Below are 24240 nucleotides of genomic sequence, written 5' to 3'. Positions count from 1 at the left end.
ATACATACATATATTTTTGCATATATATATATATATATATATATACACATACCTTGATATACATATGTATATAGATACACACACACACACATACATATACATACATTGATATACATATGTATATATATATATATATATATATATATACACATACCTTGATATACATATGTATATAGATACACACACACACACATACATATACATACATTGATATACATATGTATATATATATATATATATATATATATATATATATATATATATATATATATATATATATATATATATATACACTGATATACATATGTATATAGATGCATAAATGTGTATATATATATATATATATATATATATACACTGATATACATATGTATATAGATGCATAAATGTGTATATATATATATATATATATACACACACATTGATATACATATGTATCATCATCATCATCATCATCGTTTAACGTTCGCTTTCCATGCTAGCATGGGTTGGACGACTTGACTGAGGACTGGTGAAACCGGATGGCAACACCAGGCTCCAATCTAGATACGTATATATATATATATATATATATATATATATATATATATATATATACACACTTATATAGATATATATATACAGATACATACATGGATATGGAAATATATATATACAGAGAGAGAGATAAAGATATATACATGCCTATATACATAAATACAAGTATTTATATACATGTAATCATTTTGTATAGGCGTGACTGTGTGTTAAGTGGTTTACTTACAAACCACATGGTTCCGGGTTCAGTCCCACAGTGTGGCACCTTGGGCAAGTGTCTTCTACTATAGGCTCAGGCCAATCAAAGCCTTGTGAGTGGATTTGGTAGACGGAAGCTGAAAGAAACCTGTCGTATACATATATGTGTGTGTTTGTGTCTGTGTTTGTTCCCTCCCCCCATTGCTTAATGGAAGTCTGTTGGTCTGTTTATTTCCCCCGTAACTGAGCAGTTCAGCAAAATAAGTCCTGGGGTCGAATTTGTTTGACTAAAGGCAGTGCTCCAGCATGGCCACAGTCAAATGAGTGAAACAAGTAAAAGAATAAAAGAATACCTACACACACACACACACATTTACACATATTTGGATGTAAAAAAAATATATGTATATTTACATATGTATATATATTATATTAATGCTTATATGTCATACATATATATATACACAAATACATATATATATACACACACACATACATACATATATATATACACATACACATATATACACACATACATACACATATATACACACACACATACATACATACACACACACACATACATACACACACACACATACATACATATATATATATATATATATATATATATATATATATATATATATATATATATATATATAAAGGTGAAAACAAGCAATGTTAATACATGCATACATACAGACACACACACACGTTTGGGTTATTTCATCATTTTCTTAACAGTTTGACCTATGTCACCTGACACCACTATATATATATAATAATGTTTATATAATCATCAATATACTCGTTGTCATCATTATTATCATCGTTATCCCTCTCTTCCTCCTCATCACCACCACCATGCTTTTAATGTCTGTTCAAAGTAGTTTCATAACACGTTTCTCTGGTAACCAAATAACATGTTGAAATATATTTTGACTTCCTTTATACTTTCAACTGAATTTCATTTTTTTAATTTTTTTTTATTTCAAAAATAAATAATTATGTTATAAAAGAAGATCTCTCTCTCTCTCTCTCTCTGTGCATAAAAGCATAAGGAAGATAAAAATATATGGAAATAACTATCACTCCTGAAGCATAGTTCGCCAAACAAATTAATTTAATTCTTGTCTCCAGATGACACTTTTCCCAAATCTGGTTTATCAACTGATGTTATATATTTCTGTCCTTGCTCTTCTTCAAAAATATGTATCTGTGAAATAGAAAAAGATATGTATTTTTAAATAAACCGATCTTTTCCAATTTGGTTCAAGGCTAATTTTCACTGGCACTTGTGCCGGTGGCACGTGTAAAGACATTCGAGCGAAATCGTTGCCAGTGCCGCTGGACTGGCTCCTGTACAGGTGGAACGTAAAATACACCATTTTGAGCATGGCTGTTGCCAGTACCGCCTGACTGGCCTTCGTGCCGGTGGCACGTAAAAGCACCCACTACACTCTCGGAGTGGTTGGTGTTAGGAAGGGCATCCAGCTGTAGAAACCCTGCCAAATCAGATTGGAGCCTGGTGTAGCCATCTGGTTCGCCAGTCTTCAGTCAAATCATCCAACCCATGCTAGCATGGAAAGCCGACATTAAACGATGATGATGATGATGATGAATGGGGTGTAAGACTTTTATTCTTTTTTTTTTTTTTGCATGGCTGTGTGGCTAAGAAGCTCACATTGTAACTACTCTGCAGAATATAAGAGAAATATTAACCTCTGCTTCTGACACCAAGAAAACTAACACTGGAGTTTCTGAACGGTGTATCATGAAAAACAGCCATAAAAGAGGTAAGCCCTGTTCATTGTGTAACAACATGAATCAAGTCAATTCCATCAGGAATCATAACAGAAATGATTTATACGGAATGTGGGATGTGAAAAGATTTCCATTTGGTGTACGCAGCAGAATGCATCAAACACAACTTGGTTTATGCTGGTTGTACAACAGAACAATTACAGAAAAGATTTAATGGTCACAGATATGATGTTAGGCACAATAGCAGTAGTTCGACAGAACTTGCCAAACATTTTACATTAAGCAGTTGCAAAACCTGAAAGTACACATTCTTAGAAAATATTTTCAATCTACTACACTTTCAGTCCTCAAAATGCACGAGGACAAATATGTTTGCGAGTTATTAACATTATGCCCAGTAGGAATGAATAAAATGAAAGGGGAATTTCATCATATTTATACACAACTATTCAATTAAATATTCTTTTCTCTTTTTTTCTTTTTGCCAGTTGCAAAATTGAAAATTGAAGACTGATGATGTCGTTCTATCAAATTGGGAACGCAGGATCTCCTCGTTCAAACTTTTGAATTTGAATTTCTATAATTTTGAATTTCTGCATTCATTTTACATTTTGAACTTGAAAAAGTCAGGCAAGCTATTGAAATATCATTCAAACCAATAAACAACCTATTTCAATCACAACAAGCTCATTGTATCGTCTATTATTATTATTATTATTAGTCAACAAGTTAGTCATTTAACTGATAAAGTAATCAATTATTTAACTAATTATTTAATCACTCAATCAGCTAGGTTCATCAGAGTCCTCCTGCTTCCACTCATGACCTCATCAATGATATGCCCTCTCTATACTCTCAATAAGGACTTTCCTACATCACTAAATAACAGAGCAGTATTTAATGGAATCTCAGAATTTCAACTTACAACATTGAGGCCAATCTCTAAAAGTGGTGCTGGTAGATACAAAGTCTTCTGTGGTCCAATGTTCCAGTAACGGCCAAGATTAAAGCCATTCACTATAACAATTCCTTTCACCCAACCCTGAAAATACAAAACAGAATCATGTGATCAAAATGTATGTTAAAGAGAATGAAGAGAAGGTAAATAGAAGATGGGGAGAGAGAGAGATATTTCTTATTTCTTTTACTTGTTCCAGTCATGGGACTGTGGCCATGCTAGAGCACTGCATTGAGGAATATTTGTCGAACAAATCAACCGTGGTACGTATTTTTTTTTAAAGTCTGGTAATTATTTTATTAGTCTCTCTTGCTGAACAACTAAGTTACAGGGACGTACAGACACCAAAACCAGTTGTCAAGCAGCAGTAGGAGGACAAAGACAAACAAACACAAACAGACAGACAGACACAAACACACACACACACCACACACATACACACAAGTCGTCGTCGTTTAACGTCCGCTTTCCATGCTAGCATGGGTTGGACGATTTGACTGAGGACTGGTGAAACGAGATGGCTACACCAGGCTCCAATCTGATTTGGCAGAGTTTCTACAGCTGGATGCCCTTCCTAACGCCAACCACTCAGAGAGTGTAGTGGGTGCTTTTACGTGTCACCTGCACGAAGGCCAGTGGCGGTACTGGCAACGGTGTCACCTGCACAAGAGCCAGTTCAGGGGCACTGGCAACGATCTCACTCGAAAGATTTCATGTGTTGCCTGCACATGAGCCAGTCCAGGGGCACTGGCAACGATCCCGCTCGAAAGATTTCATGTGTTGCCCGCACATGAGCCAGTCCAGGGGCACTAGCAACGATCTCGCTCGAAAATCCTACGACGGCCCCACATAAGAGCCAGTTCAGGAGCACCGGCAACGATCTCGCTCGAAGAAATTTCATGTGTCACCCGCACAAGAGCCAGTCCAGGGGCACCGGCAATGATCTCACTCGATAAACCTCATGTGTCACCCGCAGCCCATACAAATTAAAAATTATGGTTAAAAAAGTAAATAAAGTTGGAAAAAGCACAAAAGTAAATTTTAGAGAATGTTTAATATTTTTGTTACAGTGCTTGATTTAAAATATAACCGGTTTCGATGTATCCATCTTATCAAATATATAAAAGAAATTTTTAGGAAGTCAAAGAGGGAAAAAATAATTGGCGGGGTTAACAGTTTGTACCCATGCATAGTGAAATTTTATTTAAGAATCATTTCTTATATATGTTTGCTTATGTAGGGATGGGGTTCAAGAGTTCAAATTTCAAGAATTCTATTGAAAAGAAGTCTTTTGAAGTGAACAGGGAGTTTCTATTTAGAATATGGTCAGTTGTGTATGTGTGTTTTTTTGAAGTGTATTGTCAAAACATTTTTAGTTGAGAGAATACAGGTCAGTGGTTAAGGGGCTTTTTTAAGGATGGTCATTCAAAGGATTTGGAAGGAGTTATTTTTCATTTGCCTAGAAACCATAGTGAGGGGTCATTCCACAGTTGAATCGGAACAGCCAGGAAAAGAGATAGGCATAAAGAAGCCAAAGATTAAGAGGCCAAAGCCAAATGATGCAGCTATTTATAAGAAATTCACAGGGGTGGGGGGGGGGGGTCATTCCCTTGCTGACATTCATTGATGCTGCATTGAAGAAACTGAAGAATAAAAAGCCAAAGAAAAAAGGATTAAAAAAATGCACTCAACACCAGAGCTGAAGACACCTCCAAAAGTATGGGGGGACACCACATTGAAAATGGTAGAGGAGTAGGGGCTGACGCCAGATGTGGCTCCTTCTAATGATGTCCTCAACCACTGGATCCTATAAAGGAGCTGTTGAGGTAGCAAACCATGAAAGGTGGTTAGAATTCTGGTTGTGCATGAGTGTGTGCATGTGTTGTTTTGTCTGAGTGTGTGGGTGTATATGTGTGTGTCTATGCATGTGTGTTGTAGGATATGGTGTATATATAGGGTGTAGCAGAAGTAATGTCCCTTTTGTATTTAATAACTTTTATAGTATACTAGCAGAAATACCCGGCTTTGCCCGGGTTAAAGAGAATAATGAAATCTAAAAACGCCGTCTAGACTACGCAACCCTCAACTGTTAGTAGCTATGATACCATATTTCTACATTAATAACTCTCCAATCCATGCCAGCATGGAACATAGACATTAAGTGGAATGCCAGTCTCTCATCTAGGAGGGCCTTGAAATCAATGTTACCAACTGGGGACTATGTGTGTCGTAGTGATAATAAAAAGACCCAAAGGAGGTCTGCAACGAAATAATTTTACTCAACACTTTGCAAGTGAATCAGTGGGGGCAAAGATGCGTCTCATTTACTTGACAATTTATGCACCACATTGCAGAAATCACAATGAAAGTATATTTGAAAGGGTAGTCTTACACTGTTGTACCGTTGAATTACAAATAATGCTCATCTGTTATGTTAGGGTTCAAATTTCATCAACATCAAAAATATATGAATTTTCATGGGAGTTATGGCCGTTATACATAGAATATAATTTCCAAATTTCATAAAGATCCGTTCAGTACTTTTGACGTAGTTTTGGATAAGAAAACAAATGACTAATGTGTGTGTTTGTGTACATGTGTTTGTGTGTGATGGGTGTATATATGTATAGATATCTGTATGCATGTATATATATGTATATATGTGTACATATTACATGTACATCTATATATATATATATACATCTACACATGTGTATACATATACATGTATGCATATAGATCTATATCTATATATATATATATCTATGCATATACGTGTACATATACATCTCTTTCTCTCTCTTTCTCTCTCTCTGAAAGTATCTGTCATTACAGTATCGAAATGTGATTGTTTCAGTTAGTGGAATAACGTGTACATATACATCTATATGTATACATATACATCTCTCTTTCTCTCTCTCTCTGAAAGTATCTGTCATTACAGTATCGAAATGTGATTGTTTCAGTTAGAATAGTTTCATTTTTAAAGTGAAAGTATTTGACACGAGTGTTTTTGTTTCACTTTTGACACGTAATACTTAAATAGTGGAGGAGATATTATGTTGCTGTGGGCTCGAACTCTGCAAGAAGTTAAAATGTTTTTTGACTAAAACACAACTGGAACCCTAAGTAAGGCATCTGTAAAATTTGAATGAAATTGGTTGTGTAGTTCTCGAGTTTTAGGGATTCACACAGACAGACAGACAGACAGACAGACAGACAGACACACATTCTCATTTTTATATATATAGATCACAATGAAAGTATATCTGAAAGGGTAGTCTTACACTGTTGTACCGTTGAATTACAAATAATGCTCATCTGTTATGTTAGGGTTCAAATTTCATCAACATCAAAAATATATGAATTTTCATGGGAGTTATGGCCGTTATACATAGAATATAATTTCCAAATTTCATAAAGATCCATTCAGTACTTTTGACGTAGTTTTGGATAAGAAAACAAATGACTAATGTGTGTGTTTGTGTACATGTGTTTGTGTGTGATGGGTGTATATATGTATAGATATCTGTATGCATGTATATATATGTATATATGTGTACATATTACATGTACATCTATATATATATATATACATCTACACATGTGTATACGTATACATGTATGCATATAGATCTATATCTATATATATACATCTATATGTATACATATACATCTCTCTTTCTCTCTCTCTCTGAAAGTATCTGTCATTACAGTATCGAAATGTGATTGTTTCAGTTAGAATAGTTTCATTTTTAAAGTGAAAGTATTTGACATGAGTGTTTTTGTTTCACTTTTGACACGTAATACTTAAATAGTGGAGGAGATATTATGTTGCTGTGGGCTCGAACTCTGCAAGAAGTTAAAATGTTTTTTGACTAAAACACAACTGGAACCCTAAGTAAGGCATCTGTAAAATTTGAATGAAATTGGTTGTGTAGTTCTCGAGTTTTAGGGATTCACACAGACAGACAGACAGACAGACAGACAGACAGACACACATTTTCATTTTTATATATAGATAAATGTTTATTAAGTAAATTTTTTATTGAACACAAACAAATTTATTGCATTACTTAAAGAAACGAATAATGAATTCTTTTATTCATTTACTTGTTTCAGTCATCTGACTGCGGCCATCCTGGAGCACCGCCTTTTTAGTTGAACAAACCGACCCCAGGAATTATTCTTGGTAAGCCTAGTACTTATTCTATCGGTTATTTTTTTGCCGAACCACTAAGTCAAGGGGATGCAGACACACCATCATCGGTCGTCAGGCGATATTGGGGGCACAAACAAACAAACACACACAGTTTCAGTTTCCAGTCCATTCACAAGGCTTTGATCAGCCGGAGGTTATAGTAGAAGACACTTGCCCAAGGTGCCACGCAGTGGGACTGAACCCGCAACCATGCGGTTGGTAAGCAAGCTACTTACCACAGCCACTAATGAAAAAAATTGCAGAAGTTCTAGGATATAAAAAAGCAACTCAATTAGAAACTAGAGAACTCAAATACAAAAAGACAATACTTCTGCCACACCCTGTGTATATAGGACATTAATGAATGACAAGAAAACAGGAATTAAGAATTAAGTAACAGATTTCATTACCTAAATACACACATATTTATATACTCTCTTACTCTTTTACTTGTTTCAGTCATTTGACTGCGGCCATGCTGGAGCACTGCCTTGCATATACAAACCACAAAAAAAGAAATAGAAAATGCACAGTGAAGTAATTGAAAGAAACACAGAGCATCTCAACAGAAAAAGACAGGAAGGAAAAGGGAAAGAAAGAGAGAGAGAGAGAGAGAGAGAGAGAGAGAGAGAGAGAGAAAAGAATGAAAGAAAGAGAAAAAGGAAAAAAAAGAGAGAGAGAAAGACAATTTTTAAGAAAGGAAAATAAGAAAGAAGAGAAGGGCAGGTTATGAGGTGAGTGAATGAGAAAGTATTACAGATTCAAATTGTTTAGTAAACAGAAAAAAAATAAATAAATAAAAATAAAAATAAAAATGAAGCGGTTATTCTCACATCAAGGTCAAGGAATGTATCAGCTGGATGGGAAGATAAAGTGAAAGTAATTTTGTACATCGCTGGTGAGTGTACTTCAGGAATTACATCCTTCCAGTTGTCCGATTCTGCAATTCTAGAATAAATGGAAAGAATAATAACAATAGTTCTTTTATTTTTTTACTTGTTTCAGTTATTAGACTGCGGCCATGCTGGGGCACTGCCCTGAAAAATTTATAACCAAATGTATCAACCCCAGTACTTTTTTTTGTTTTAAAACCCTGGTACTTATTCTATCGATCTCTTTTGTTGAACCGCTAAGCAATGGTGGGGGGACAACCACAGACACACAAATTCATCATCATCATCGTTTAACGTCCGCTTTCCATGCTAGCATGGGCTGGACGATTTGACTGAGGACTGGTGAAACGAGATGGCTACACCAGGCTCCAATCTGATTTGGCAGAGTTTCTACAGCTGGGTGCCTTTCCTAACACCAACCACTCCGAGAGTGTAGTGGGTGCTTAGTCAGGCGGTACTAGCAACGGCCACACTCAAAATAGTGTATTTTATGTGCCACCCGCACAGGAGCCAGTCCAGCAGCACTGGCAACAATCTCGCTTGAATGCTTTTTTTTTTACACACGTTTCTGCAGAGCTATAGGTGAAACAAAATACATGCCTGGCAAATGATCATGGATTACATATTTTATTCACTCTCAGACTGATCATTGACCACCTTAATTCTAAGTGTCTGGATACAGTCTCTTTTGAACTTGTCATACCTCAGGATATATATATTCCAAGGGGTGACAAGGTGTCAAAACCAGAGTGATATTCATTTGGCAGCTGATGATGGGAATACACATTTGTTATGCTTGTTTGTGAACTTTTCATATCTTAGTCTCATTATTCTGAGTTTTCCTTCATTCTAGTAAAGTGGAGAATGTTTGTGGCTTCATGGCCTGTAGAAATTATTTATATTGACACTGGTTGTTTTTCTTCGTAGATAATCTCATTAGGCTTGGATAATGCTTAGGTATTTGGTATCTAGTTTTTGGAGGTTCTGGGGAATATCATCATCATCATTTAACGTTCGTTGTCCATGCTAGCATGGGTTGAATGGTTTGACCAAAGCTGATAAGCTGAGGGGCTGCACCAGACTCCAGTCTAATTTGGCATGGTTTCTATGGCTAGCCCCCCTTCCTAGCACCAAGATATATATATATGTATGTATGTATATATATATGTATATGTATATATATATATATATATATAAAACGAGGTGGTTATACATCATCATCATCATCATTTAATGTCCGTTGTCCCTGCTGGCATGGGTTGGACAGTTTGACCAGGGCTGGCAAGCTGGAAGGCCACACCAAACTCCAGTCTGATTTGGCATGGTTTCTATGGTTGGATGCGCCTCCCAATGCCAGTCACTCTGAGAGTGTAATGCGTGTTTTTTATGTGCCACCAGCACATGGGTGCCATTTGCATGACACCAGTATCTGTCACGACAGCGATTTTGTTCAGTTCGATGGGTCTTCTCAAGCACAACATAATGCCAAAGGTCTCAGTCATTGCCTCCATGAGGGCCCCATACTCAAAAGAAGCTCAGTCACTTTGCCTCTGCGAGGCCCAATCCTTGAAAGGTGCTTCAAAGGTCTCAGTCATTGCCTCTGTGAGGTCCAACACTCAAAAGGTGCTTTTTACGTGCCACCAGCATCTGCCATGACTGCAATTTAGTTCAGCTTGATGGGTCTCCTCATGCACAACATATCGCCAAAGGTCTTGGTCACTAATCATAGCCTCTGTGAAGCACAAAGTTCTAAGATCATGCTTCACCATCTCATCTCGTGTTTTTCTGGGTCTACCTCTACCGCAGGTCCCCCTCACAGTCAGAGATTGGCACTTCTTTATAGAGCTGTCCTCGTTCATACACATCACATGACCATACCATCACAGTCGTTTCTCTTGCACACCACATCTAATGCCTCTTATGCCTAACTTTTTTCTCAAGATGCTTACACTCTGTCAAACACGCACACTGACATTGCACATCCAGCGAAACATGCTGGCTTCATTTCTTTCAAGCCTACGCATGTCCTCAGCTGTCACAGCCCATGTTTCACTGCCATGTAGCATAGCTGTATGCACACATCATACAATATGCCTTTCACTCTAGTACTTATTCTATCAAGTGGTTGCAAACACTGAAGCCCACACCTAGAACAGAATAAAAACCTTCATGTAAGCCTTGTTATATTTAGATAGATCTGAATTTTTGTTAGTTTGTAAGTAAAAGCTTAAATACTTGAAATGTAATCCTATATAATTACATTATTTTCTTTCCTTAAATGACATACTTCGTGATTAACAAGCATTCTTTAATTACAATAATGACCCACATTTGAAACATGCACACATGTATGCCTCTGCATACATGTACACGCACATCATCATGATCATCATCGTTTAACTGCCTTCCATGCTGGTATGGACTGAATGATTTGGCAGGAGCTGACCAGGCAGAGCACTGCATCAGACTGTCAGTTTTTGCATGGATGCCCTTCCTAACACCAACCACCCCACAGAATGGATTTATACTTACTCTTTCTCTTTTTACTCTTTTACTGTGGCCATGCTGGAGCATCGCCTTTAGTCGAGCAAATCGACCCCAGGACTTATTCTTTAGAAGCCTAGTACTTATTCTATCGATCTCTTTTGCCGAACCGCTAAGTTACGGGGACGTAAACACACCAGCATTGGTTGTCAAGCAATGCTGGGGGGACAAACACAGGCATACAAACACACACATATATATACAAATACATATATATGACGGGCTTCTTTCAGTTTCCGTCTACCAAATCCACTCACAAGGCTTTGTTCAGCTCGAGGCTATAGTAGAAGACACTTGCCCAAGTTACCACGCAGTGGGACTGAACCCGGAACCATGTGGTTGGTAAGCAAGCTACTTACCACACAGCCACTCCTGCGCCTATAAATTTTTATGCAAAAAGTTTCATACACATTCAGCTCTGTCACTTTAGAAAACACCACACCAACCGGTCCAGGAACTGAAACTATGATCTCACTATTGTGAGTGCCACACCTGAACAACTAGGCCAGGTGTGCTTGTCGATATGGAAATATACAAACAGACTACTCTGACAAGCTGTTGAATAACTGCAAGTGTGAGCATACAGACAACATGACAAACAAAAATCAAACTGAAAGCAAGTGTAAGTGCTGATAAAACAACAAACATATTTTGCAAAGTCATCTCTGGAAACATGGGCAGATTCAGACCAGAGTTGATAGCAATATTAATCCGTTTATTACCAACCCAGCTGAAACTGGCTCTGTCTCTGAGTACAAATGTCTTGTTTTCATAAGTTTTGAATTAAAATCTTCCACCAAACCTTAGTCACAATTTATGTTCCTACCACTAGCTGAATGATAACTAAGTTATTTTACTCAATTCTTTGTTATATTTAAAGTAATTGAAAGAAATACAGAGCATCTCAAAATACAATAATGAAAGGGTTAAAATAGGTAATGCTTAACAGCATTTCATTCATCTTTACTTTCTGAGTTGAAATGCCACGGGGGTCTATTTTGCCTTTCATCCTTTCGGGGTCGATAAAATAAAGTACCAGTTGAGCACTGGGGTCAATGTAATCAATTTACCCCCACCTCCCCCAAGCTTGCTGGTTTTCTGCCAAGATTTGAAATCAATATCAAAATACGTAATAGGGCAGTGGATGGGCAGAATTGTTAACATGCCAAACTAAGTGCTTGACATTCTGAGTTCAAATTTCACTGGGATCAAGTTTGCCTTTCATCCTTTCAAGGTCGATAAAATAAGTACCAGTTAAGTACTGGGGGTTAATGTAATCAACTTACTCCCTCTCCTGAAATTACTGGCATTGTGCTAAAAATAAAATTAACAAAATCGTTATAGCTGTGGGTTAAAATACTTGGCTGTATTTATTTTATCTTTTACTTGTTTCCGCCATTAGACTGTGGCTATGCTGGGGCACCACCTTGAAGAATTTTTAGCCAAATGAATTAACCCCAATACTTATTTTTTATTTTGGTGCCTATTCTATTAGTCTCTTTTGCTGAACTGTTAAGTTACAGGGACATAAACACACCGACATCAATTGTCAAGCAGTGGTGTAGAACAAACACAAACACGGCAGGCTTCTTTCAGTTTCCATTTACTAAACCCACTAGTCTTGGGGCCCTTGTAAAGAATTATGGATACTGCCTTCCCACCCATCTACCTCCTCTTCCAACAGTCCCTGGAAGGGGTCTGTGAACAGATCCCTCAAACACCTCATCTATAGGGTCTTATCAGAAGCAACAGCCATTCGACTTTCTGACTGGATTACCCGAGAAGAATGATTTAAACTATGGATATCATCCAACCATCCCATTCTTTAACCCTAGGTTTCACAACAGTTACTTGACTTGGAGAATTTGTCTTGTAATTCTTTCCTGTGACATTCTAATCACAATTCCATAGTAGCAGAGCTATGACCTCTCAGCGCAGAAAAGTAGAGGCTTAAACTAGAGAGGTTCCTCAATCTCCAAGCTACATACCCTGTCAAGTAGTATTATCTCAGAGGTTCTTCAGAGGAACCCTATTTCAATTGCTTGTATTCATGATTGTACTCTTTTGGTCAGTACCTAAAGTTCATGGCCATAGGTGAAAATAGGTACAAAAACAGAATTGAAGGCAGCCTTCCCTCCTGATTTAAAGAAAAAAATGAAAAGAAACTCACTAAAAACAAAACAAAATAAAAATACTTCTCAATTAAAATAAAGATAATTATTTACTTGTCAAGAAATTCGCTGGAAAAGTCCACTGGGTAGATATTCCAATATTCTTCAAGTTTTCCATCTAAATACACTTCACCATCTAAACCTGAAACAAAGATTCGTTTAAATTAATTATGAGGAATAAAATTAATAATAGCTGAATGGGTTAACTCAAAGACTGCGGATTCTAAGTTTACAGGTTCAAACCTTTCTATAATTGTTACACTATGTTTTTACATCAAATAGCGGTCTGGCTTCCGTGCTGGTGGCATGTTAAACGCACCATTTGAGCGTGATCGTTACCAGCGTCGCATTACTGGCACTTGTGCCGGTGGCATGTGAACAAAATATTCAAGCGAGATCGTTGCCAGTGCCGCTGGACTGACTCCTGTGCAGGTGGCACGTAAAAACACCATTTGAGCGTGGCCGTTGCCAGTACTGCCAGACTGGCCCCCATGCCGGTGGCACGTAAAAGCACCCACTACACTCTCTGAGTGGTTGGCGTTAGGAAGGGCATCCAGCTGCAGAAACTCTGCCAGATCAGATTGGAGCCTGGTGTAGCCATCTGGTTCACCAGTCCTCAGTCAAATCGTCCAACCCATGCTAGCATGGAAAGCGGACGTTAAACGATGATGATGATGATGATAAATCTTGTTGTTCCAGTGATAAATATAACATGATGTGCAACCATGTGACATGTGCAATATGATGATGTAACACAATTATGACTGATTGATGTATGTGACAGGGTAATAATACAATTGTGACATGATGTGTAACTATGTGTTACATATGTAAAATGATGTGACTGCAACTGTTTTATACGAAGTGTAAACTGTAAGATAAATGTGACAGGGCTTAACACAATCATGACATGATGTGTGACTGTGATATGTGCAATATGATGTAACACAATTATGATTGATTGATATATGTGACAGGGCATGATACAATTATGACAGGATGTGTAACTATGTGATATATATGTAACATGATGTGATTGCAACATAGGTGCAGGAGTGGCTGTGTGGTAAGTAGCTTGCTTACAAACTACATAGTTCCGGGTTCAGTCCCCACTGCGTGGCAAGTGTCTTGGGCAAGTATCTTCTACTATAGCCTCGGGCCGACCAAAGCCTTGTGAGTGGATTTGGTAGACGGAAACTGAAAGAAGCCCATTGTATATATGTATGTGTGTTTATATGTTTGTGTGTCTGTGTTTGTCCCCTCAACATCGTTTGACAACCAATGCTGGTATGTTTACATCCCCGTAACTTAGCGGTTCAGCAAAAGAGACCGATAGAATAAGTACTAGGCTGCCAAAGAATAAGCCCTGGGGTCAATTTGCTCGACTAAAGGCAGTGCTCCAGCAGGCCAGAGTCAAATGACTGAAACAAGTAAAAGAGTAAAAGAGGATGTGTAACTATGTAATATATATGTTACATGATGTGATTGCAACTATGTGATATTGGTTTCAAATTTTGGCACAAGGCCAGCAATTTCAGCAGAGTGGGTAACTCAAGTACATCGACCCCAGTGCACAACTGGTACTTATTTTATCTTTTTGGGTGAGGAGCCCAGTCAATTACATTGACTCCAGTGTTTCACTGGTACTTAATTTATCGACCCCAAAGGCAAAATTGGCAGATGCGTGACACAGAATGTAACAAGGTTGGCCCTTTGAAATATGAGTACTAAAAAGTTTTGCCGGCTGAGTGGACTGGAGCAATGTGAAATAAAGTGTCTTGCTCAAGACCACTACTAATAATAATACTAACAATAATATTTCATCTCATATTAACAACGAAAATCCTTGTATTTCCATTGTAAATATTCATTTGTTAATTTCCATATTTAATAAATCTTCAAAAATCTGTACATTTTAAAACTTTCAATGGCAGTTGAAGTACTGTTTCATGTGTTGCTAGGAATTGAACTCGTGACCTTGTAATCATGAGCCAAACATTCTAACCACTAAGTCATGTACCTTCACATAGTAACATATATAATTGAGTGATATGTATACTGTAGAACACAATGCTATGTGACAAGATTTGTGTCTGTGTGATATATAAATGAAATACCTTTAAACTGATTTGAGAAAGAATGTCTATCATCGAACATCAAATAGTTCACTCGACCGAGGTTTTCCACCAATATACCCAGTTTGATTCCGTCATTCTACAACAGAGAAGAGCATTTAATTGGTTATAAATGGTAAAGTAAGCACTAACTTATCATATTTGATAGCATACAAGACACACGTTTTTTTAACACACACACACACACTCCCCACCACAAAATACATGTCTCAGAAAATCACCCAGAGATGCTGGGCCTATATCACCAGCTTCAATGCCTTAAAAACTTTCTACTTGGATATATGCAAAAAAGACAACCCTTGGCCATTGCCAGTACCGCCTGACTGGCCTTTGTAGGATTTTCGAGCGAGAGCGTTGCCAGTGCCCCTGGACTGGCTCTTGTGCGGGTGGCACATAAAATACACCATTTTGAGCGTGGCTGTTGCCAGTACCGCCTGACTGGCCCTCGTAGGATTATCGAGCGAGATCGTTGCCAGTGCCCCTGGACTGGTTCTTGTGTGGGTGGCACATAAAATACACCATTTTGAGCGTGGCCGTTGCCAGTACCGCCTGACTGGCCTTCGTGCGGGTGACATGTAAAAGCATCCACTACACTCTCTGAGTGGTTGGCGTTAGGAAGGGCATCCAGCTGTAGAAACTCTGCCAAATCAGATTGGAGGCTAGTGTTGCCATCCGGTTTCACCAGTCCTCAGTCAAATCGTCCAACCCATGCTAGCATGGAAAGCGGACGTTAAACGATGATGATGATGATGTATTGAGAACAGTGGAAAGAAGTCATCAATGGCCTCTGCTCCAAAAATGAGTGAAGGACTGAAGTAAAGTAAATGGTATAAATAATCAGTGTACTTACATCAGGAAGGGAAAACTGAGGGTTAGATACGGTCCAGTTGACTGTGAACATCACTTGATGGTTCAGTAAGATCTAAAAATATAAAGCAATAAATCTAAATAAAAAACAGATCTGGATTTGGGTTCTTGTTGAAATCAAACCTACAAATCCATAGGAAGATTTGAACTCAGCACTAAAAGTTAAAAAAAAACACTTAGCTATTTAGAACAGTGAATTGAACTTTACCCAGGTATTTATTTGTTCCTGTGTTTTTTTGTTTTTTTTTAAGACAATGGGTTGTGATCCTGAGACATTTGACTCTGATCTAATACATTAAACAAATATGTATAGAGGCTCTCTCTCCATTACATTGATAGTATTTACTAAACCTATTTACAGTAGGAGCCAATGAATTCAAGTGTTTTAAGTGGAACATAAATTAACATAAATTAGCATAGGTAGCAACATATGAATCACTGAACTTCCTAAGCCATTCATTGATTCAGCTAGTGTCACTTTAACAGTGTTCTTACTCCTCGTACCAACAAACTGTACCCTTACATGGTACCTATTTATAGCTTGGTGAACTGTAACTCCTTTTAAAGTAAGTGGAACCTATTCATACTTAAAGGGAATCATGATACACTAAGGTAAAGTATAGCTTTATTCAGGATGTCTATTTATGGCTTGGAGGTCTGTGTGATTATTTTAGAAGCAGTACATTTTAATAATGATAAAATGTCACAACAGCTCTGAGATTCAAGCTGCTGTTTTTCCCAAGCAAATAGTTATAAATTCAATATTTAAACACCATGTTGTAGCTCTGAACACAGCACTAATTCTGCTTGATTGAGTTTTCCTGACTGTACAAGTAAAGTAGTTTGATTTTATACTTTGTAATTCGATAGAGGAGGGAATATTGCTTTCAAATTTTGGCACAAGGCAAGCAAGTTCAGCGGGGGATAAGTCGTTTGCATCAACCCTAGTATGCAAATGGTACTTATTTCATTGACCCCAAAAGGATGAAAGGCAGAGTTGACCTCAGCAGAATTTGAACTCAGAATGTAAAGACAGACAAAATGTGGCTAAGCATTTTGCCCAATGTGGTAAATATTGTGCCAGCCCATCGCATTTAGTGGAGGGAATATTTGTGGCACTTCATCGGTAACGACAAGGGTTCCAGTTAATCCGATCAACGGAACAGCCTGCTCGTAAAATTAACGTGCAAGTGACTGAGCACTCCACAGACACGTGTACCCTTAGCATAGTCCTTGGGGATATTCAACGTGACACAGCGTGTGACAAGGCTGACCCTTTGAATTACAGGTACAACAGAAACAGGAAAAAAGAGTGAGAGAAAATTGTGGCGAAAGAGTACAGCAGGGTTTGCCACCACCCCCTGCTGGACCTTCGTGGAGCTTTAGGTGTTTTTGTTCAATAAACACTCACAATGCCTGGTCTGGAAATCGAAACTGCGATCCTACGACCATGAGTCCGCTGCCCTAACCACTGGGCCATTGCACCTCCACAGAGGGAATATTACCAATCAGTTATAGAAAGAGCTTTTCCTATGAATAAATCACCTGATTCATGGATATAATGTTAGACAAGTTTTTCCACTCACATGTGCTCGATCAGCAACTGAACCACCAATCTTTAAGGTCTTCACTTTCGGCAATGATTTTTCATACAGAATATAGCCATAACTCTGTCCTGCATTGAAGTTTATGTTCAACAATTCCATGAACTCCATCTTGGTATCGAATGAAGACTGAAAATTTCAAAAACAGAAATGAGACGTGAGAGAGTCTGCTGTATGTTTCTAAATATATATTTATGTTTGTGTGTGTGTGTGTGTGTGAGTGTGTGTGCATTCATATATCATCATCATCATCATCATCATCAACATTTAATGTCTGCTTTTCCATGCTGGTACGAGTTGGACATTTTGACAAGAGCTGGTATGGCCAGGATCCACACTATATATATGTATGTATATCTAGCTATATATATATATCATTATCATCGTCATCGTTTAACGTCCGCTTTCCATGCTAGCATGGGTTGGACGATTTGATTGAGGAGTGGTGGACCAGGAGGCGACACCAGGCTCCAATCTGATTTGGCAGAGTTTCTACAGCTGGATGCCCTTCCTAACGCCAACCACTCTGAGAGTGTAGTGGGTGCTTTTAGGTGCCACCGGCACGAAGGCCATATTCGATGACTGGCACCTGTGCCAGTGGAGCGCTAACAGCACCGTCCGAGTGTGATCATTGCCGGAGCAGCTGTCTGGCTTCTGTTCCAGTGGCATGTAAATAGCACCATTTGAGCATGATCGTTGTGCCATTCAGTGGGACAGAACCTGAAACATTATGGTTGTGAAATGGAATTCTTAACCCCTCATCCTTGCATATTTCCATCATACATCATCATCATCATCATCTTTATAATCATCTTTATAATGGTCACTTCCCCCTGGATGATGATGTTGATGATGATGATGATGACGATGACAATGAAGAAACAGATGGTGACAAAAAGTAGAAAGCATTTATGCAAATACAATAATTTTTAATAAATAAAAAATTCAAAATTAATGAAATGTTCAAAATGAATTTGCACAACAAAGCCTGTTTACCATAATTTCAGTACTAATTAGTTAAATTCTGAAGCATTATTAAGCTGTTGGTTATTTATCTATTGAACTAGTTTAGTCACCAGGGAATGTTTTTGATAATGTGTTTGTTATGTCTGACCTTAACATCACACTATAGTACAAGCCTCTAGGTGGTTACTCAACCTGCTAGAAATAGCAACCATATCCCCACAACCATGAACAAGGGCACATTAAATAATGTGCTGGTGTATCTCAATTGATAGGAAGATGAAATACTGTAACATGGCCATCCACATATTACATGCCACATGTGCATTCTCTCTTTCTATCTATCTATCTATCTATCTATCTATCTATCTAACAACCCGTCTATCCATCCATCTATCTATCCATCTCTCTACTCATTGATCTATCTACCTATCTACCCACATTCTGTCTGTCTCCTCCCCTATCTCTTACCTCCATTTTTTTGACTTTTTAAAGCCTCTGAAGCTTTTAAAGCTTTTATAACTTTTGAAAACTTTAAAACTTCATAGTGTTAAAACTTTTGAAATTTTGTGAATTGTACAAGAAACTTTGCATTAAGTAATTTTTTTCTTTAAGTGGTTTTTGAGAGAGAGAGAGAGAGAGAGAGAGAGAGAGAGAGAGAGAGAGAGAGAGAGAGAGAGAGAGAGAGAGAGAGTAGAACTAACAGGCTCTATTCAAACTTTAAAGATTAGTGTTAAGCAGCAAAAAAAAAAAAAAATTGGTTTCATAAAAAAATCTCATTTCACTCTCACTAAAATGGCTCTAAAACATCCATGCATGCAGCCTTAAATCTCCTTGAGAAAAAGAAAGAAATATAGAATTTACCAGTTGTAGTTCAGTGACAATGTCCAGCATATCTTTGAAAGACAGGTAGCTTGAAACAGTTAATACACCTGAAACATACCAATAATATTGACACAACTTAGACTAATATATAAACAGATATAGATTTCTTTTTATTCATAAGCCATAGGTAGAAGAATGGGTAGAATGGTAGACAAAATGAATAATGGTGTTTAGTTATTTTATTTTCTTTGGCAAACTGAACTCAAATCCCATCAAGATCAGCTTTGCTTTATTATCCTCAGAGGTTAAGGCAGTGAGCTGGTAGAATCGTTAGCACACCGGGGGAAATGCTTAGTGGTATTTCGTCTGCTGCTATGTTCTGAGTTCAAATTCCGCTGAGGTCAACTTTGCCTTTCATCCTTTCGGGATCGATAAATTAAGTACCAGTTACACACTGGGGTCAATGTAATCGACTTAATCCGTTTGTCTGTCCTTGTTTGTCCCCTCTGTTTAGCCCCTTGTGGGCAATAAAGAAATAAGAAACGTTAGCATGCTGGGCGAAATGCTTAACAGTATTTCATCTGTCTTTATGTTCTGAGTTTAAATTCTGCTGAGGTTGAGAGCACACATGAAAACAAAAAGTGTTGCTGAAGAGGTCACAAATGCGTGACGTAAGATTTCCGGACGATGGACATTAATTAAAATGAGAAGAGTAATAAACATGTGATGAACAAATATTTATTGTGTGTGTGTTTATTTGGGGGATGGGGGAGATAACCATCCCGAAATACAACAACAATTAGAAAAGGCTCGGAAGAAAAATCAAATTTAACTTACCATATTTTGCCTTTGGATTGTCGGCTAATATTTGAGGAGGGCTGATAATTCCTGAAATGCAAGAATTATTAATGGTAAATGCTCAACATGAATATTTTCATCACAGTCAACAGTATTATGATGTATATCTATATGTGTGTATGTGTCTATCAGTCATTGTTGTAATAATAATAATAATAATAATAATAATAATAATAATAATAATAATAATACTTTCTACTGGAGGCACAAGGCTTCATATTTATTTATCCGGGGTGCCTTTTACGTGCCACCAGCACAGGAGCCAGTCAGGTAGCACTGGCATTGACCACGCTTGAATGGTGCTTTTTACGTGCCACCAGCATGGGACTGTCAGTCTGGGAATTGAACCCATGATCTCATAATCACGAATGCAACAGACCTAACCACTAAGCCACATGCCTTTACGTTAAACCATGTTCAATAAATAAATGTAATGCCTCTCTCTCTCCACTTCTTACTCAATGTCTCTGTCTGAATGTATATATTGCTATACGCATGTGTGTGCACGAATGTTTATGTGTGTTTGCTTCATGTAGCAGAAAGTATTGTTACCAAGACAAGTTGAATGTCCAGTCAGTCGTGCCAAATCATCAATGTCCAAACAACCTTGCCCAATCTTCTCATTCTGCAGTATAACTTACCTTCAGGTCTAAGTATCTGCTCATATATCATTTTCTGTGCAACCAGATATTTCTCTGTAATGTCTCCAGATTCAGATAGCAACGCACCATAATCTGCAATGAAGATATTATTATTATTATTATTATTATTATTATTACAACAACAATGACTGATAGACACATACACACATATAGATAAGCAAGTTAAGGAAATTTAAATCAGAAGATGAGGTTTCATTATAAAAACTCCTAAAAGTGAAGTGGAACTATGAAAATATTTACCAAAAGACTTCTACTTTATCTTAGTCACAAACAACCTAAACAACAACAACAACAATAACAACATCAGAATCAGCTAGTGCCACCACCACCGTCACCACCATTTAATGTCACCTTTTCCATGCTTGCATAGGTCAGACATAATTTGTTGAGGCAGATTTTCTATGGTTGGATGCCTTTCGTGTTGTCAACCCCGACATGTTTCCAAGTAGGAAAATAGTTTTCCATAGCATAAACATGTTTTGCACAGAAGACTGGAAATGAACAACATCACATGTATCATGATAATTCTCATGATTTACAACCATCATATAGTGTCTAGAGAAGAGCATACACACACAAACACACATACATATACATATAAACCCTGCCAAAACAGATGACTATAGCCTGGTGCAGCCCTTCAGATTGCCAGCTCTGATCAAACCATCCAACTCATTCTAGTATTCGTTTCTACTCAAGGCCCGAAATTTTGGGGGAGGAGACCAGCCGATTAGATCGACCCCAGTACGCAACTGGTACTTAATTTATCGCCCCCGAAATGATGAAAGGTAAAGTCAACCTCGGCGGAATTTGAACTCAGAACGCAAAAACAGACGAAATACCGCTAAGCATTTTGTCTGGCATGCTAACGTTTCTTATTTCTTTACTGCCCACAAGGGGTCAAGCACAGAGGGGACAAACAAGGACAGGCAAAGCGATTAAGTCGATTACATCGACCCAGTGCCTAACTGGTACTTAATTTATCGACCCCCGAAAGGATGAAAGGCAAAGTCGACACACCGCCAGGCGAAATGCTTAGCGATATTTCGTCTGTCTTTACGTTCTGAGTTCAAATCCAGCCGAGGTCGACTTTGCCTTTCATCCTTTCAGGATCGATAAAATTAAGTACCGGTTGCGTACTGAGGTCGATATAATCGACTGACCCCCTACCTCACTCCCCCAAAATTTCTAGCCTTGTGCCTAAAGTAGAAAAGATATAAATGCGTTATTAATCAACATTTCCACTCATTACTTCCGCCAAGGAAGGAGGTTATGTTTTCATTTTTTTTTTTTCTAAAATTTTCGTTGCTTTTTGCAACCTCTTCAACAGTCATTAAATAAGTGTTATATTCCAATAAAAAATTCTCATACAGAATGTGAAAAAAAAATTGTAAACAATATGTAAGTTATCTCCCTTGGACTATAATTTTTGACAAAGCCAGTATTCATTTCTTGACCCTCCCCCCTACATTTAAGTGGTCTCCCTTGTTCCATCTTCATAACGTCATTTGTATTGATCAAATGCAAGATTATGTTTTACTTGCCACGTTGATTACTGTTGTATATTATCCTCAACGTGGAGGCGCAATGGCCCAGTGTTTAGGGCAGCGGACTCGTGGTCATAGGATCGCGGTTTCGATTCCCAGACCGGGCGTTGTGAGATGTTTATTGAGCGAAAACACCTAAAGCCCCACGAGGCTCCAGCAGGGGATGGTGGCGAACCCTGCTGTACTCTCTCACCACAACTTTCTCTCACTCTTACTTCCTGTTTTTGCTGTGCCTGTAATTCAAAGGGTCAGCCTTGTCACACTGTGTCACGCTGAATCTCCCCGAGAACTACGTTAAGGGTACACGTGTCTGTGGAGTGCTCAGCCACTTGCACGTTAATTTCACGAGCAGGCTGTTCCATTGATCGGATCAGCTGGAACCCTCGACGTCGTAAGCGACTGAGTGCCAGCAACAATTATCCTCAACGAAAATAACTGAAGATGCAGACGCATTTTTGCTTGTTGATACTTTTAGTTTAAGTAAGCTTTGGCTCCTGCTCATCAAGCTGTATTATATATTTATATCTGCATTTATGGGTGCGTACGATGTGTACATACATACATGTGTGTGTGTGTGTGTGTGTGTGTGTGCATGTGTTTGTGTGCATGTGTTTGTGTCTCCCTTTTCACATAATAGTTGTTAACAAGTGTCGACATTGTACAAGTGGCGTCCTGCATTTCCAGTCTTCTGCGAAAATATGTCTGGTCTTGGAGTAGAGTTACCTTACCTGAAAACAGGTGAGAGTTAGTGACAGAAAGGGCATCCGGCTGTAGAAACTCTGCCTTAAATTCCATCCCACTCATCATCATCATCATCATTTAACGTCCGCTTTCCATGTTGGCATGGGTTGGACGGTTTGACCAAAAACTGGTAAGCTGCGCCAGGTTCAAGTCTGATTTGGCACAGTTTCAGATTTGAACTTTCTGCAGCTCCCTGGCTTACTAGTTCATTATTTTTAACCTTCAAGACTTTGATATGTTTGTTTATTTTCAGAATGACAATATAGGGTAGGTGTGAGAGGCTGCTGCACCCAGCAAGTTTCAACATAAAATAGGTAGAATATCTGAGCCAGATTTGGCTGGTTTAAAAGCCAAAAGGGTCAAACTTACCATAACTAGTGACATCTGGTGCATATTTGTCTCTCTGACCGTTTGCTCCAGCCATGAATCCAAAATTTGTTCCACCCATAAACATATAGAAGTTGAATGATGCATTTTGATTTAGAATAAACTGGAAGGTTTTCTTGAATGCTACAAAGAAAAACAAGAGATTAAAACTTATTTAAACAGAGAAATTTTGTGGTGTGAAATAGCAAAGGTTGAAACCTAACAAACACTTGGGAAAGAAATATATACCTTTTTATGCAGTTTAATCCTCGTAGTTGAGTAGTGATTTTACCCCATGGAATGGTAGGAGTCTCGGAATTTTGTTTTTTTTAATTTTTAAATGGAGTTGTAATTATTTACTTTTAATACTTTTTTATCATTCCACCATTTGTCTCAGAAAAAC

The 24240-nt window shown here is 37.9% G+C and overlaps 2 protein-coding genes across 3 annotated transcripts in view; one reads left to right on the top strand and one right to left on the bottom strand.

Annotated features, from left to right (window-relative positions):
* Positions 1–1470: 1470 nt before the first annotated feature.
* Positions 1471–24240, bottom strand: part of LOC106869276 (beta-galactosidase-1-like protein 2) — a 62811-nt gene continuing 40041 nt past the window's right edge. Inside the window, exons 9-19 of the mRNA XM_089352142.1 lie at positions 23841–23981; positions 21163–21255; positions 20501–20551; positions 19703–19770; positions 17858–18004; positions 16255–16326; positions 15387–15483; positions 13324–13411; positions 8495–8609; positions 3428–3544; positions 1471–1954 (exon numbers count right to left, since the gene is read on the bottom strand). Of these exons, the coding sequence (XP_089208268.1) occupies positions 1862–1954; positions 3428–3544; positions 8495–8609; positions 13324–13411; positions 15387–15483; positions 16255–16326; positions 17858–18004; positions 19703–19770; positions 20501–20551; positions 21163–21255; positions 23841–23981 (1082 nt within the window). The 3' untranslated portion in view covers positions 1471–1861. The remainder of the gene's footprint in view (positions 1955–3427; positions 3545–8494; positions 8610–13323; positions 13412–15386; positions 15484–16254; positions 16327–17857; positions 18005–19702; positions 19771–20500; positions 20552–21162; positions 21256–23840; positions 23982–24240) is intronic.
* LOC106869281 (radial spoke head 1 homolog) overlaps positions 16711–24240 on the top strand; it is a 63967-nt gene continuing 56437 nt past the window's right edge. The window contains exon 1 of one of the 2 annotated variants that reach the window (XM_052967858.2): positions 16711–16837. The gene's annotated coding sequence lies outside the window, so the exon portion shown is untranslated. Of the gene's footprint in view, positions 16884–24240 lie in introns of both variants that reach the window. The other variant, XM_052967859.2, reaches the window with a different exon arrangement.

Source organism: Octopus bimaculoides, chromosome 5 (assembly GCF_046866305.1).
Source record: "Octopus bimaculoides isolate indiv1 chromosome 5, ASM4686630v1, whole genome shotgun sequence".
NCBI lineage: Eukaryota > Metazoa > Mollusca > Cephalopoda > Octopoda > Octopodidae > Octopus > Octopus bimaculoides.
Note: the sequence above shows the minus strand (reverse complement) of the source record. Positions and strands in the feature narration are given on the sequence as shown.